General features: G+C 38.9%; 1 protein-coding gene across 2 annotated transcripts in view; it reads left to right on the top strand.

Moving 5' to 3' along the window:
- Nucleotides 1–18,045, top strand: part of LOC124544677 (proton-coupled folate transporter-like) — a 165,486-nt gene that overhangs the window by 40,999 nt on the left and 106,442 nt on the right. The window contains exons 3-4 of one of the 2 annotated variants that reach the window (XM_047123301.1): nucleotides 4,995–5,303; nucleotides 15,027–15,201. In XM_047123301.1, coding sequence (XP_046979257.1) covers nucleotides 4,995–5,303; nucleotides 15,027–15,201 — 484 coding nt within the window. The remainder of the gene's footprint in view (nucleotides 1–4,994; nucleotides 5,304–15,026; nucleotides 15,202–18,045) is intronic. The other variant, XM_047123302.1, reaches the window with a different exon arrangement.

Genomic DNA, 18,045 nt, shown 5'->3' with positions numbered 1-18,045 from the left:
ATACTCTTACTGACTGTTCTATCCAGACAACCCACAATCCACATACACACCTCTACTTCTGCCAGAACCTCATCTCCTACCTTCCAAAATTCACAGAAGTTCTCCAGCATACCTTGCTAGACTAGCACTCCTGAAAAGAAGCATACTGTGTCTAGGGAGTCTTCCAGTCTACAGCTGATGATGTGTAATGCCTGGGTAATTCGGTCATTAACAGCATTGCATGTGAAAAGCAAGGTTCCTGCTAGGAATCCCAGTCAAACACACAATTTTAATCTACCACAGAATTACAAACCTAACTGAAATTTAAATATGCATAATTAACAGAGGGAGGGAGAGAACACTCAGTTTTTATCTGCCATGAAATTTCAGACTTGACTGAAATCTGAATATACATAATTAATAGAGAGAGAGAGAGAGAGAGAGAGAGCAAACACAAAAACACAAATAAGTGAGCAACGAAAGTGGAACAGCTATCATGTGCACCACATAACAACTAATAAATCATTTCATGATGTTTTATGTTGTGTACAATCTGGTCAGTGTAACCAATTGAATAATTAAATAAAATACAATGTGAGACCCCCTGTGACAACTATTTAGTAGTGTACTTTATGCTAACGACGTAATTCTTTTTAGTACAATGCTTAAAGAAATTTTGTTGGAAGGACACTATCATTTCTACAAATTCTTTATTTTATTTCACTTTGCTTTAATGTTTCCATATCCCTAAAATGTATTTAATGAATAAAGTTTACAAGCCATGTCATATACGAATTCTTCATGGGTTGGGTCAGCCAAGTAGCATTGTCGTCTCGTAGCAACATTTTGATGGAATGCGTCTCCATCATCTTCAGGCGAAGATGATGGAGACGCATTCCATCGAAACACTTCCACGAGGTGACGACTCTACTTGGCTGACAACCCGTGAGGACTTCATATACGAAATTCACCGAGAAAGCCTGCACTCACATATAAGCCACGTCATATTGAGTAAAACACTTGAGCCTTCAATGGCTATCTCTTCCATCATCATCAGGAGTAAAAATTAAATTGACTGCTGGGGCTGACATGGTTTTTTGCTTATATGGGCATGATTGCAGCATCTGTAACCAGTCAGAGAGGACAGAAGTGGTGCATGTGCAGAAGACAAGTTGTGCAGATCACAGTAGCTCCTGTTCGCCATAGGGCCAATGACGTCAGGTGACACAATAATAGCACCACACTTGAAACTGCCACTCCCATCTTCCTAGAAGCATCAGGCATCCATATTTGCTTTCACTTTATATCCAAAGCCCACCCTCATGCTCTACTAAGTGTGTACCCCTGGTCTCTGTTAAAGTTTTTGCTGTTTATTCTAATCTCAGCCTCCTCCTATGTAATGGATTCCCAATATGATGTTCCATGAGACAAGATTCTCATCTTTTGAAGTTGTATTTTATGTCCTTTTCCAGACAATGCTTACCTATGGCCGGCTTCTCAAGTACCCTCTCTTTAATATGTCACTTGCACTCAGTACAAAGCTCCACAACTGTGTGAACTGTTTGAACTTCATGGATGATGCCACATTCACAAGGGATGTCACAGACATCGGGCACTGGAAGAGGTATTTTGTCTTAAACAGGGTGTAATGTATCTCATATTCTGGGGGCAGGCTGGAACACAGATCCCAGTCCATGTTTCTGCAATATGTGCCCTAAATTGTTGCACATTGTCCAACACTATGGCAGGAATGCAGCTGGCTTGACCTCTTTGCCAATTCACAAGGCATTATTTGTTGGTGGCATCTGAAAGTGTTTGCAGTGTCTCCCTTGTTGTAACCATTCTTCCAGAACATGCTTCTCAATTGCTGTAATATAGACTTTAAGTAATCTTTGTTAGAAATAATTTTATCTGTGTGTACTAACATGTTCAGAACTGCTTTTTGTGTATAGAGCGGCAAAAACTATTAGCACACAAGTACCAAACAGTGTGCATTGGTTTCCAGTACACTGAATGACCAAGCTTACCTCCTGCCTTCCGCTCAACTAACACATCAAAGAATGATAGCTTTCCATCCTTCTTTACCTCGATAATAAATATATTGTTGGGATGGACATGGCTTGTGTGATCAATGATCTGCTGTAGTGCATTTTCACTATGTGACCATATCACAAAAGTGTAATCAGCATACTGTAGGAAGCAAGATGAACCCAATGTCACAGAGTTCAGGGCCTTCTCCTCAAAGTGATCCATAATGAAATTTGCAACTGCCAAAGAAATTGGGATCTGATCACTGTGCAATCAGTCATCTCACAATATTCATCACAGTACATGAGGTCATTGTTGTTCGAATATGTCAAAATAACTTGACATTATGTACATAGACTGAAGAGACAAGTGAAAATTTGTACCACCAAGGCTGTGAATCAAACCCAGGTCTCTTGCTTACTAGACAAGTGCATTAGCCACTAAGCCACCTTGGCACAGTGGTTTGCACAACTGTGTGGACTACCCTGGCATGTCTCCCTTCTCAGTCCAAATTCTCACTACTTTATAATCTCCCTTACACATGAACTGAATTGTCAAGGCTCTCCATGTTCTTGAATAGCACCTCAGCGTTGGATGTAAATGGTTGATGCAATCTGAAAACCCAAGTTCAGTGAAATGACACAATTTTGGAGACTTTACTGGGTCTCATACAGGTATGATTTTATGTACATAGACTGAAGTGGCAGGTTAAAACTTGAGCCAAAGTGAGCCCATATACCGGGTGATCAAAAAGTCATTATAAATTTGAAAACTGAAAAAATCATGGAATAATGTAGATAGAGAGATACAAATTGACACACATGCTTGGAATGACATGGGGTTTTATTAGAACCAAAAATATACAAAAGTTCAAAAAATCACGATACACTTGCGACTTCAGGTAACCCCAAAGCCAATAATCGCATGGTCTGAGGTCTGGGGACCTGGGAGGCCAAGCATGACGAAAGTGGTGGCTGAGCACACGATCATCACCAAACGACGCGCGCAAGAGACCTTTCACGCATCTAGCATTATGAGATGGAGCACTATCCTGCATAAACATCGTATGTTCCAGCAGGTGTTTATCACCTGGGCTGGGGATGATGCGATTCTGTAACATATCGGCGTACCTCTCACCCGTCACGGTAGAAGTTACAAAACCAGAATCACGCATTTCCTCGAAGAAAAAATGCCCAATAACAGTAGATGTGATAAATCCAACCCATACCATGACTTTCTCGTCATGCAATGGAGTTTCCACAACAGTTCTAGGATTTTCGGTAGCCAAAATTCTGCAGTTGTGGGCGTTGACAGACCCTCTGAGCGTGAAATGAGCTTTGTCGGTCCACAACATGTTACTCAACCAATCGTCATCTTCAGCCATCTTTTGAAACGAGCACACCGCAAATGCCCTCCACTTCACTAAATCGCCAGGTAACAGTTCATGATGCCGATGGATTTTGTACAGACAGCATCGGAGGGTACGCCTAAGTGCCAACCAAACACTAGTGTATGGAATGCCGGTGCGACAGGCGACTGCACGAGCGCTGACTTCCCTGTGCATAGACGAACCCACTACAGTCTCCATTTTTTCCTGAACTGTCTCAGCAGCATTACGTCTTGTGCTCAGTTGGCCACTACAGTGTCTATCGTCTAAACAACCCATGGCTTCGAACTTCGAAATCATTCTCACCACAGCTGCATTTGTCAACGGACCTTTACCCATTTGAATCCCCTTCCTATGGCGATAGGAACATAACGCTGAACTAGCACATTCCCCATTCCGATAATACAGCTTCAGTAAAAGCGCCTTTTCAGGTAACGTCAACATGCTGCGACTGCTGGCCCATCTGATTCTCTCTCTCATTACAGCTCCTTTTATACATGATTGTCATGCGCAGTCACTGACGTTTTGCTGTCCAGCGCCATCTGTCAGACATTTTGTGAACTTTTTTCCCCCCCCCCCTAATAAAACCCCATGTCATTCCAAGCATGTGTGTCAACTTTTACCTCTCTATCTACATTATTCCGTGGTTTATTAAGTTTTCAAATTTATACTGACTTTTTAATCACCCGGTATATAAAAGCCTCTGAAATTGTGTCATGTCAAACATCGTGACAATCCCAGTTGGAAACCGATGGGCCAAAAGATCCAGCTTGTCTTGTACTGTTGGCACCCTCATCAAAAATGGCACTATGTCCAGACCACCCATTATGTCATTTTGACTTGTCTTCATTTTCTTGAGTGGCTCAACAAATGTCTGTGAATTTCATACATCGTGTCCACAATGTCCCATTGTGGGTGCAATAACAGTGGGCCTAAGAGGGACATTTTCTTTGTGTATCTTCAACAATCTATAAATCCTCGTAGGTTGGTGGCACAAGGCACTAATTTCTTCAGCACTTCATGTGTTATGCCAGAGTCTTTTAATAATGCCCCTGTCTTTCTGATAATGGCCTGTGTCAGATCACGAATCAGCTTCTAGTATGTATTATCTTCTAATAAATGTAGCACCTTAAGGTCAGGTCTTCAGTGATGAGAACCAATATGGCATTTCCTTTATCACCTAGCAAAACAACCAAGACCTCACACTCACATAACAAGTGTAAACCATGTCATTCCTTCTGGCTAATATCAGATTTTGGTGACTTAGCTTTTGACATAATTTGGCTGGTAATTAACCTGACCTCGTCAGCTGTGTTGTGAGAGAGATTCCTAATGCATTGCTGTGTTCCACTAACAATATTCAATACTGGCAGATGTTGTGGGGCTGTAGAAACTTAAGGCCTTCAGAAGCTTGAGTGTTTTATTCAATGATACAGCCTGTAAACCGAGAAGAGTTTATTCAGGCATGCTGCTGTGAAAAACTGTGGAAACATGATGTTTAAATGTTTTCTTGCAACTACTCTGAGTATCCACTGATATGTCCACTTTTCTAATTCATTAGTATAGCACTGACATTTAATTTCTGTTCATATATTGACAGGGAGAAGCAGCATACCATTACTGGCAGTGGAACCTGCTGTTTTCATGACCTTTTTGGCAAGTGCACTAACCAGTACTGTGACACAGAAACTATTGTTAGACCGTGTTTGCCAGAAAGAACTAGGTCTTTCACAGGATCACTGTATGTCACTAAATGATACTGAAAAGAACATGATTCAACCACAAGTTGCCAATTTGCTTACAGCAAAGGCCCTACTTGAAAACCTAGTGCCTGCCATAATGACTGTATTCATTGGGCCATGGAGTGATAGGGGTGGACGGCTACCACTTCTGATGTGTCCCATGATTGGTAATATGTGTGTTATTGATTTTTACTTTTATTGTTATTTCATATCCATTAAGTTTGGTAGTTATATTCATATTACCAGTACTCTACACAAAGATTTCAGTTTTTTTAACTGCTATGCATATATTCATCATAACTGATTTATCTTGAAATGTAAATTAAAAGCTGGAACAATAGTCAAAGATCAAGAATAAAATTAATTTACTTTTGAAAAATTAATTTTAAGGAAAGGTACCCATAGTTGTCACTAACTTTTGAATGAGACCAATTTATTTATTTTTCAGCATATAAAAAAAAAAGACATTTGGTGCAATTTGACATCTATGGACCGTTGGAAATGGAAAAAGGGAGAGGGAAGTAGGGAGCACAAGGATGGGAGTAGATGCAGAACTGATCTGTTAGTTACATATTAGAGTGAATACTATGTGTTAGATGCATAGGCTGTGGTCGTTAAGTTGTTGGTGGATCTCTTCGGTATTTTGGGTAAAGGCCAGCTAGGGCAGATTGCATAGTTTTCAAATATACAAAGGGCATTCAAAAAGTTTTGCACGTTTGTCTCTATTTTTTTTTATTTTTTGCAGGAGGAGAATGAAATGTTTTGTGAACATACTTGGAACATTTAGCTAAACATTAAGCCTACTCAATGTAGCCTCCATCAGCTGTGACACATCTGGCCTGTACGGGTAATTTCACTACATAAAGGAAAACACTTGTGTGGAATTTATACTGTGAACGACCACCTTTATTGTACCGCACAAACACACTTCATACATACGTTAACGCGGGAAAATGAACACTCGTCGTGTCCTCCAAAGAACCCCGCTTATAAAGAGAATCTCTCAGTGTCTTGTCGACTATCGACTTGTCACTCCCACAGGCCCAACGTTCTTTCCATGACGTAAACGCACTTTGGTAAAATTCTGGGGATTGACTTTTACACCATCGCTTGACACAGGAAATAAAGTCCTTCTCACTATCAAATGTTTTACTGTGCAGGTGAGCCTTTAGATGACCATAGAGGTAAAAATCAAATGGAGCCAAGTCCAGACTGTAGGGAGGATAAGGAATAATTTTCCAAGCCATTTTCCTGATTTTTTCCTGCATCATAAGGGCTGTATGGGGTTTGGCATTGTCATTGTGTAGTCTGAAGCTGTGGTCTGTGGGCCTTGATGGCACATCACAGCTTGTGCATTCACAAACAGTAACAATCCTGGTTAATTGTGGAGCCAGGTTCCAAAAACTCAATGAAAATGACACCACACTGACCCCAGAAGAAGGAGGCCATCACCTTCCAGCCTGCTGTTCATGACAGTCTTGGTTTCTTTTTCTGAGGGGAACCTAGATGACTCCACTCCATGGATTGGGTTTTGTTCTCAGGTTCAGACAAAAACAGCCATGTTTCATGCTGGGTAATGACTCTGTTAAAGCACTGTTTCCACTCTTCAGTAAAGGTCTTCATGAGAACCTCGCACACATTCTTCCTCATTGTTTTCATTTCTCTTGTCAATAAACTAGGCACCCAACATGCACAGATTTTTCTTTATCCTAGTGACTGTACCAGTGATACCACACTACCCAATGACAAACGAGTCATTCCAGCAAGCTGTCATGTCATCACACATCTGTCATTTTGGATGATTTGATCAATGGTCTCCTTATTCACATCACTCACTGCCGTCGATGGTCTACCGCATGGTGGATTGTCCACTAGAGATAAATCACCTTCTTTAAACCTCTGCAACCATCACTGGATACTGCTGCAATCCACTGTGTCCTCCCCATAAACAGGGAGAAATTTCCTGTGAATTAATGTGGCAGAGTCATCACCGATCTTGAAGAGGAATTCCATCACCAACGTGGTTGCAACCTGACATCTACTTCATGGTCCATTATGGCTCACTTGTAAATAAAAGAAAATACTTTTATACACCAACTTATAGCTAAATGTTCCAAGTATGTCCACAAAAAGTTTCATTCTCCTCCTGCAAAAAATTAGACGTGATTGTGCAAAACTTTTTGAATGCCCTTTGTATATTTGAAAAAAGGCTATTTGATGAAGATATTGTTGTTGAAGAACATAGAACCCTTATGGAAGGTAAAAAAAGTCACCAATGAAGATGATACTAAGAGTGATTTTGAGGATGATCCAGAGATATAGCTAGAAAATGGGCTGACATCAGAAAATGGTTCAACATAACATGTCAGTGACAATAGCTGTGGTTCCTCATATTGTCCATCACCACCAAAGAAGAATACAAAAGAATCTGCTGAAGGTTATACGGCGAATACCTACAGAATCTGGACGAAGCAGCCAAGAGGTAATGATCCTCCACAGTGATGCTTTTCTGGAGTAGCCCTAGACATGTCCCCTTGTGTCAAATTCGCTACTGTAATGTCAAAAGAAAGACAAATAAAAAGCAAGACAGTTTTGCAAAATGTCAAAAAGATGCTGAAATAACATGACAGCAACAGGAAGGTGCTACAAGAAAGAATAAGTAATGAGGTATGTGATCAGTTCACTGGAATGCAAAAACAACATGGAATTGTACATGAATGCTACAAATCTGAACAATATCTTTTAAAGTACAAATTTCCATTACTGAATGCAATTGCTCATCCACCTACAGTATTCAGCCACATCTGGACCAATCTGCATGAGGCTTCCTGTCTCTAAGTGTACTCATAGTCTACATTTGACAGCTCCTACATTTCTTGCCCATAGCAGCTCTAATTTGCATCATATTCACATTTCGATACTGAAGTTATGAAAAGGATAGATTGCTACTCACTGTAAAGATGACACTTTTAGTTGCAAAAAGGCACAACAAAAAGACTGTTACTCACTAAGCTTTCAGGCAAAGTCTTCTTCAAAAAAGAAAGGAAAACACACACACATTCACACAAGCAGGCACACTTCAGGCACACATGACCACCATCTCTGGCTACTCTAGCCCAACTGCTGAGTGACCAAAAATGGCAGTCATGTGTGTGTGTTAGGTGTGCCTGTTTGTGTGAACATGTGTATGTGTTCCTTTCATTTTTGAAGAAGGCTTTGGCTGATAGCATGTAACAAACTTTTTGTTGTACATGTCTGCAACTCAGTGTGTCATCTTTTCAGTGAGTGGTGATCTATTCTTTTCATAATCATCGGTATTCTAAACTGGAGTTTCCATTGTTTGATATTTCAATATTGGTTATTCAACACACTATATAGATTCAAAATGTGTGCAACAACAGTTGGGTACCCTTCCTTAGATAAAATGGCAATAATGTAGTTTTAAAAAGTGATCAGGAATGTTTACATAAAAATATTGTTCAGTGAGCTCAAATCCAAGTGAACTCTGTCTTTCCTCACTTTTGCAACAGGTGGATCTCTCCCATCCCGGGGTCTGAGTGATTACCCATCCTTTCCACCCTACTTCAATCTATCATTGTTTTCTCCCTAAGGAAGGAACTTACTGCTCCAATTTATTTGATTTGATTTTTTATTTGGTCCTGTTGGTTACATATTGGACAAAGGGTGTAGTAGTAACATAGACATGTTAAGTGAAATAATACAAAATTATGTGAGCATTTTATATATCATGCAAATACTTATTTTCTATGAACAATTGACTGTGGACAATATTAAAACCTGCATTTTACTCGTATAAGTCCAAATTAATGTTTAAAATAGCAGAATGAATGGAAGTACACATTTTTATTCCAGTGTCACATATAAATAATGAAATTTACATTTTGTCATTATGATTTAAACTAAAACAAAAAATTTTTATCTTCATCACACAAGTAAGTTCAGGTGAATAGTTAATAGAGTATAATAAATGGTAGTACACATGTTGGTGTCAGTGGAAAGTATTCAGATGACCCAGACGGTGTAACACTGTGCCAAGATGTGCTGGCCGTGCACCAAGGCATGTTTAGCCACAGGGTGATCCTCATTACCAACAAACACTGTCTGCCTGTGTCCGCTCATGCGAATGGACAGTTTGTTGCTGATCATTCCCACATAGAAGCCTTCACAGTGTAGGCATGTCAGTTGGTAAATCATGTGGGTGCTTTCACACGTGGCTGTGCCTTTGATCCTGTACACCTACAGGACTGGAGTAGGTGGTGGTGGGAGGGTGCATGGGACAGGTCTTACACCGGGGGCAGTTACAAGGGTAGGAGCCAGAGGGTCGGGAAGGTGGTTTGGGGATTTCATAGGGATGAACCAAGAGGTTACGAAGGTTAGGTGGATGGCGGAAAGACACTCTTGGTGGAGTGGGGAGGATTTCATGAAGGATGGATCTCATTTCAGGGCAGGATTTGAAGAAGTCATGTCCCTGCTGGAGAGCCACATTCAGAGTCTGATCCAGTCCTGGAAAGTATCCTGTCACAAGTGGGGCACTTTTGGGGTTCTTCTGTGGGAAGTTCTGGGTATGAGGGGATGAGGAAGTGAAGCCTTCTATGTGGGAATGACCAGCAACAAACTATCCATTTGCATGAACAGACACAGGCAGACAGTGTTTGTTGGTAATGAGGATCACCCTGTGGCTAAACATGCCTTGGTGCACGGCCAGCACATCTTGGCACAGTGTTACACCGTCTGGGTCATCTGAATACTTTCCACTGACACCAACCTATCAGAACTCTGGAGATGGGAACTTGCCCTTCAATATATTCTCTCTTGCCGTTACCCACCAGGCCTCAACCCCCACTAATTTCAAGTTGCTGCTGCTCGTACCTCACCTGTCATTCTACAACATCTTTGCCTCTGTACTTCCGCCTTGACTGACATCTCTGCCCAACCTCTTTGCATTTACATTTGTCTGCCTGTGTCTGTATATGTGCGGATGGATATGAGTGTGTGTGCGTGAGTGTTTACCTGTCCTTTCCCCCTAAGGTAAGTCTTTCCACTCCCGGGATTGGAATGACTCCTTACCCTCTCTCTTAAAATGCTTTCGTTTGGTAAGTTACATCATCTTTGTTTTTAGATATATTTTTCCATTTCTTGGGGTGCACTCAGCCTCGTGATGCCAATTGAGGAGCTACTCGACTGAATAGTAGTGGCTTCGGTCAAGAATACCATCATAACGACCGGGAGAGTTGTGTGCTGACCCTCACGCTCCTCCTATCCACACCCTCCTCTGAGGATGCCACGGTGGTCGGATGGTCCGCGTAGGCCACTCATGACCTGAAGACAGAGACCTTTTTTTAAAATGTATATGCAGATTTGTAACAGTAAATAGCTTGAGAGTCTTAAAGAGATCTCTGCAGAATGTTCTGTTAGAGACCCTACACATCAACCTCACTGCTTGTTTTTGAGATTTGAAGACTCTTTCAACGCCTGTAGCATTTCCCCAGAAGATAATGCCATAGGAGAGTATAGAATGAAAATATGTAAAATATGAGAAAAGCAATATTTCTGTGTTAACAAGGTCAGAAACAGCTCTCAGGGGCAAAACATGCTGTGTTAGGTTTTTTGACCAGCCAATCAATTTTCTCTGTTCATCTTAGCTGGCTGTCTGTTTGGATGTCTAGGAATTTTGTATGTAAGGTTTTATAGATTTTTTGGCTGTTGATCTCCATTTCAGGAACTTGGAGTTTTTTATTTAGTGTCTGAAACTGTATAATATTAGTTTTTGAAAAATTTACGCTTAGGCTATTTGCTGTGAACCATTTGTGTACTTGGTTAGTGACTGTCAAGGTGGTATTCTGCATTGTGGAGTAGGGACTCTTGATCAGAATACTCGTATCATCTGCAAATGTGACTATTTTTTCTCTGTCATTAATTGTAACTGGTAGATCACTAATGTTGATCAGGAAAATTGGTGGCCCAAGGATCGAGCCCTGGGGGACCCTGTATTTTACATTTCCACAGTCTGAGTTAACTATTAAACCTGTCTCTATTAAGATAAGTCTTTGCTTCCTTTTGTGTAGTTAACACTCTAGCCATGTTAAAGGTTTGCCTTTGATGCCATAGTGTGGAAGCTTATTTAACAATGTATTATGATCTACACAGTCAAAAGCTTTAGCAAAGTCACAGAATATCCCCACTGGATATCTTCTGAGATTTAAGAGATTTAAGTCACCTAGAGATTCATCTGATAGACTAAATATAGCTCTCTCTCTCTCTCTCTCTCTCTCTCTCTCTCTCTCTCTCTCTCTCTCTCTGGAGAATCCCTAACAAAAGCCAAACTGTGTAGATGCCAGTAAGCCATTTTGTGTCATATGGTCATAAATCATATCATAAACTGCTCTCTCAGACATCTTTGACAACGCTGGCAGCAATGAGATAGGCCATTAATTGGCCACTTTTGTGGATGGACATCACTATTGCATGTTTCAGTTTGTCTGGAAGTGTCCCAGTTTTCATTGACTGGTTACACAAATAGCAAAATATGTGACTGATTAAGCCTGCACATGATTTTAGAATCCTATTTGATATTCCATCATATCCAAAAGATCCAGACTTTTAAGTAATTTTACAATTTTTTCAATTTGTTTAGTAGTTTTGCTTTTGAAATAAAGTGCTGTATTTGGTGTGATTTGCATGTGATTTATTAGCTCTGTGACTTCTGTGAGGGTCCTTGTTCTTTCAACTACAGTGAGAAAAAAGTTTTTAATGTCATATTCTGCAACTTTTTGATTATCCGTGTGGAGACCCTGCTTCTTCAGACTTATGTTCCTGTTTGACTCACTTTTTATGGTGTTCCATATAGTTTTTACTTTATTGTTTGACTTGCTGATTTTTTTCTGCTTAATGCACTTGTTTGGCCTTTCTGAATACACATGTTAGAATTTTACAGTATTTTTTGTAATGTAGTTTCACTGCTAGGTTTGTACTACCCCTTTGTTCTATATACCAGTCTCTCTTTTTGATATTTTGACGCCAGCTATTTTCACTCTTTCCTCCCACGACAGATTGATTTCATTTTAACCTGTCTTTGCTGAAAGCAGGTATCAAAATGTTGGAGAAGTAAGTCCAGGAATTAACTGAATTTCTCATTTATTGTAACTGCCTGGTACACTTCCTCCCACTGTTGATGATGTAAACTGTTTCTAAACAAGCTAGTAGATTCCATATTTATTGTTCTAATATGTTTAACCTGGGTGTGATCATTTTTTGTTTTCCTACTGGCCAGTTTTAAGGTTGTTAATTGAGCATTGTGATCAGATATGGCTCTTGTTTTTACATCATTGTAATTTGTGGGATCTAGTAACAGATTATCTATCAAGCTCTTGCTGTAGCCGTGTAATTTTGTTGGGAATGAAACCATCAGGAGTAGGTTGAGAGTTGAGAATGATTTCAGTTGTTTATGGCTGTTGTTATTTGAAAGAAAATGAATGTTAAAATTGCCATGTACTATAATCTGACTGTTATTCCTATAAAGTTTTGTGAGAACTAATTCTAGCTGCAAGAGGAACATTTTAATGTTTCCCACATATGCCCCGTAAATTGAAATTATTATGAGGAACTGAGTTTCCAGTTCTAATTTGACAGCGCAGCATTCAAAATGTTCGATATGTTACTGAGCTACATCTGTGGTTTGTGATCTAAGAGTATGGTGCATATAAATTGCCATGCCACCTTTCCTTAAGTTGGTCTAGCAGTAGTGAGAAACAATTCTACAACTACTTAATTGTATTTGACTGATTTCTATATCTTCCAGTTCTTGTTCAATTAGGCAGAACACATCAGCAATAGCTTCATCAGTGTCAGCTGTTTCTTGAAGAGAAAGCAGTAGTTCCTCTTCTTTATTTAAAAGGTCTCTTGTATTTTGATGAAATATCTTTAGGCTATTCAGGTATTCTGTTGTACTTCTTACAGATTTCATAATGTTAGATTCGACATGAGCTAAACTATTATTAAAGGGTACAGCATTTACTCTGTAACCTCCCTATCCTCTAATCTAAAAATGGCTTTCTTTAAGTGTTAACTACTATAGAAACAGACTACAGTGGCAAACAATCACTATTCCTCTTTTTGTAGTGGGAGATACAAGATTTGTGTGTGTGTGTGTGTGTGTGTGTGTGTGTGTGTGTGTGTGTGTGTGTAACTTTTCTTGCATCTGACATGAGAGAATTACATGTGATTGTTTCGACTGTTTATTGAGTTACGAACTTTTACACAAGGCCGTTCAAATGAAGGCCACATGTGATCTTTGACCAATGCTGCTGATGTCTAGAACATTCACATTTGCAAACTGACTGTATGTGTTTGAGAGCTGTTCATTTGCAGTGCTGATCTCTTTGTTCACACATGACCAGGGCAGTAAATCATATCAGTGTATAATGTTGACATATATAACATTTGTCTGGCCAGATAACTAAAGTACTTCTTTAGTTCTTGGTAGGCTATTGAAGTTTCATTCTGGTATACATCGTTTGAGCCACCAAACATTACAACATAATGCTCCGAATGAACGTACTTTGATACTTGAGACAGCAATGCCCCAGGCTTGACAAAGCCTGTTGCCTTCACAGTTTCCACTACTTCATTTGCTCAAGAGGCAATCCCTCATCCGTGGCTGTCAGCAAAAATTACAAGCTTTCTCAGGCAGTTACAATCTGAACCATGTTTGCAGATGTTTTCAGGAACAGGAACAGCACGACGTGAAATTTTTATATCTTCATGTTGATGTTTGGAAATGGTAGTCTTCCTGAGAATAGTTATTGAAACACTTGGTATTTGGTAATGTTCAGTGTGTCCTGCAAAAGAATCATTGTCATTATTGACACTAAGCACTTCAAATTTGTTTGTTATAGGAATATTTGCTGGCCTATTTATTATATCAGTACATATATTGCACTTTGATGTTTTTGTAAAGTTCTCATTTCCTTTCATCAAGGAGTCTATCTTTGCACATTGAAAGTGAAATTTTGACTCACACTTCACACATACAATACCACTTTTAATGGTTTTCCTGCATTTTTTACATGTGCCATAACATTTGTTGCTCCAAGGCATAGTATTAGTAGCTAATAACAATTCACTGTTTCTTTTATTATCATATTCACTGTTTTGTTACTTGAGATTGTCATATTTATATTTTAAAGCATTAATATCTTCTAACAGCATGGAAATGATTTCGTCTTTGCAGTCTTTCATTATTGTTTTGCCCAGGGCCATATACATTACAACTCTTGCAACACCGTTGTTTCCATCTCAGATGTACATTTACTCATGTAAAATGATACATAGTTTTACAGAATATCCACATTATACCCTTTACAGCACATGTCCTGCAGTAGCAAAGTTGAGATCTCTGCTCTCACGGTTTGTACAATGATGTGCTTGTTCCATATACAATTTCAATTTTGCACCACAGTGTTTTTTCTTTCAGAAACTTTTTTTTATAATAAAACACGCAGTACACACTTGATCATGATATACATCAAATTTGTTACACATTAAGCTCTTTTTAATATTTCAGTGGCACTTATTCTGGCAACTAACAAACTTGCAACTTACTCTCTCTGCCAAATTATCCCAATCCAAAAACCAGGCACAGCTTTTCATTCCCTACTTTTAAAGGAGTCTGTCTGCAGTAATTGCTATTTTACACACTGCAGGTTAAATACGTGACTGTAAAGATATGAAAGAATAATTTTTGAAAACATAATACAAACATTGAAACTTTTAAGTGTGATAATAACTGTTTTGTAAGAGATCTATGCCATTCTTTGCTATCTGTATGCATATTCACAGAAGCATGCTGCAACTTAATTACTGTTTTTCAGGCTATAGTATTACATACATCATTTATGGTGCATTGTCAATGAAGAAAGACTTGGCACCAGAGTACTTCCTTCCTGCATCCATTCCTCTTGGTTTGAGTGGCGGCTTTATTTCAGTACTGGCAGGTTCCAACAGTTACATCGCTGATATATTTCCAGAGGACAAAAGGAGTGTTAGGTAAATAGTCTTTCTTTATAATGTGATACGTTTAACAGTGTTTATATATCTAGTATAATAAACCCAGAGACAATTTCTGAATATTAAATATTTATATACAGTTTTCACGTATCCTAGTACATTTCATGGATGGTTAACAATGTAAAAAGATAGAAATAAGGAAGTAGAATGGCCTTGTATTGAATCCAGAGGCTTGGTCTCTTAAGGTTAAGCACTTTGAGGTGATACCAAAGCTATCATAATTTCAGAGGTAAAAATTATATTTCTAAATTTTAAACCTTTACACTTTCTTCAGAAGCAGAAGCTTTGAAGAAAGTACAGAACAGAGAAAATCTGAGCAGATAACATAATGGCAAGTCAAGGTTGCAAAACGTGAGAAATGATTATAAAGTTGGCAAACAGACTGAGAGAGAAGATTCCACATATACAGATTCTAGGTTTGATCCGGTACATAGCTTTATCATACTCAGAAGAAGCAATAAAAGAAGTGTAGGAGGTATATGCACAGAAATTCCAAAGCAGATTAGAGAAGAAATAGCTTGCCATTTGTAACCCTGGTAGGAGAAAGTTTCGTTTAAGGACAACACAAAAGACAGAATCATAGTGGCATGTAATTTCTGTGTTAACGAGATGAACAATGGCATCTAATGGATTTATGGAAGACATGGCCAGACGACATCTAACTGAAATACTCTCTTTGTTGCCTATTTAGGCTGATTAGCTTTATTTTCATATAATATTGTTGGAACTTTTCTGAACATTAGTGATTAATAGTTGTATAATAGGCAGAAAAATCAATGAGAACACTCACTATAGAGGCAAAAGTCAATTGAACCATAGCTACAGTATATTTTGGTCCAATGGCTGTAGATGTTTCTGGAGTAATAATGAGAGTGCAACAGTGCTCATATCTGTGGAGTAGGAGTTGTAATTACTTAATGTTACCCAGGAGACTAAGAAAGTCTGGTAAGCATCATTTCGCAGCTATTAGCAAACTACAGGATTGTGAAAAGCACATGGTGTCTGCCAAACAATGTTGCTTTCACCTATGATGATCTAATTACATTGTATAGCAAACTTTGCAGTCCACCTGAAGCATGTGGACTGTGGCCATGAATACTTCCTTCGAGATCACAATAAGAACAGGAACATTTCAACAATAGTTAAAACAAAATCTAAATGAATGAGGGCAATTAGGAAATTTATAGGTTTAAGGTGGTGTAGCAAAACAGTAGACAGTAAAAATAAATATGGTAATTTAAAAGTAATGCTATGAGGCTTCCCTTCTTGTAATCTGTGGGAACATTTTTGTTGAGCATGTCACTCTTACCGACAGACTACAGTTCTGCCCTGTGATGATGTATTCATTTGGCAAATTATTGCAGACATTGAATAGGTACACTGTATGACTACCTTTGTTTCTTTCAAGTGAATAATACAGGGGCCTGTAGGAATATCATGTCCATGTTCTTGATTTTGAACAGTTCTCCATTGGGAAACTGTGTACTTAACCACATCCTATCACTTCAAAATTGTATCAAGAAAGGTTTAAGTAATGTGCAGATGTGAGATTACATGCACAGTCCATAAGGCCTCTTGACTTCAACATTACTGGATGCATCTGGGATGCTCTCTCAATATGGACAGGAATGGACTGTCCTCTAACAAAACTCTGTGAACTGTAAGCTGCAGTTTCATGGCCACATTTTCTCAACCTATCCAGTATTTTATGAATTCTGTCCCATCCCACACTGTCACCATTACTTTGTTAGTACTGTAGATTAGTAGAATATATTTGTAAATTAATTGCTCAAAAGTATATTTCTGGAAAGAGTTCCTTTCATTTCTTCTTCTTTTCTCAAATGCAAATTCAATAGTCGCTTACATTTAACAGTAATATATTCAAGTGACTGAATTGATCTCAAACTTAACCTACATCTAGATACATATTCTGCAAATCACTTTGAAGTGCACAGGAGAAGGTAATTTCCATTGTATCAATTATTAGAGTTTCACCTCATTCCATTCATATTTGAATGTTTAAATGCCTTATTATTGCTGTAATTAGTTCAGTCTTCTCTTTGTGGTCTCCATGGGATTGATACATGCAGAACAACATGTTCCTAGATTCTTTAAGTACTACTGGTCCCTGAAACTTTATAAGTACAATTTTGTGGGAAGTTATTATTAATATTTTCTTCCAAGTCATTAATATACAATATGAACAACAGGGTCTCAATGAATTTCCCTGGTAAATGACTGAAGTTCCTTCTATTTTTAGCAGTGATACTTCATCCAAGATAACATGTTGTGTCCTCTCTACCATAAAATCCAGTACAGTCACTACTTTCATTTGATACTTCATGTAATTGTACTCTCAATAATAAACCTTGGTCTGGTACTATGTCAGCTGCTGTTTGGATGTCAAGAAATACAGAATCCTCCTAATTGCATTGATTAATGGCTTTCAGGATGCCATGTGAGAAACGCCTGAGTGTGGTTTTGTATGACTGATGGTTTTGGAATCCATGCTGGTTGCCATAGATAATGTTGTTCTGTTTGGGCTTGCCTCATTGTGCTTCAACTCAGAATATGTTCTAACAAGGAAACCTCCCCATTGCATCCCCTTCAAATTTAGTTATAAGTTGGCACAGTGGATAGGCCTTGAAAAACTGAACACAGATCAATCGAGAAAACAAGAAGAAGTTGTATGGAACTATGAAAAAAATAAGCAAAATTTACAAACTGGGTAGTCCATGTGCAAGATAGGCAACATGAAGGGTAGTGTCAGCACAGGAGCGCCGTGGTCCCGTGGCTAGCATGAGCACCTGTGGAACTAGAGGT

Source organism: Schistocerca americana, chromosome 8, assembly GCF_021461395.2.
Source record: "Schistocerca americana isolate TAMUIC-IGC-003095 chromosome 8, iqSchAmer2.1, whole genome shotgun sequence".
In the NCBI taxonomy this organism is placed as follows: domain Eukaryota; kingdom Metazoa; phylum Arthropoda; class Insecta; order Orthoptera; family Acrididae; genus Schistocerca; species Schistocerca americana.
Note: the sequence above shows the minus strand (reverse complement) of the source record. Positions and strands in the feature narration are given on the sequence as shown.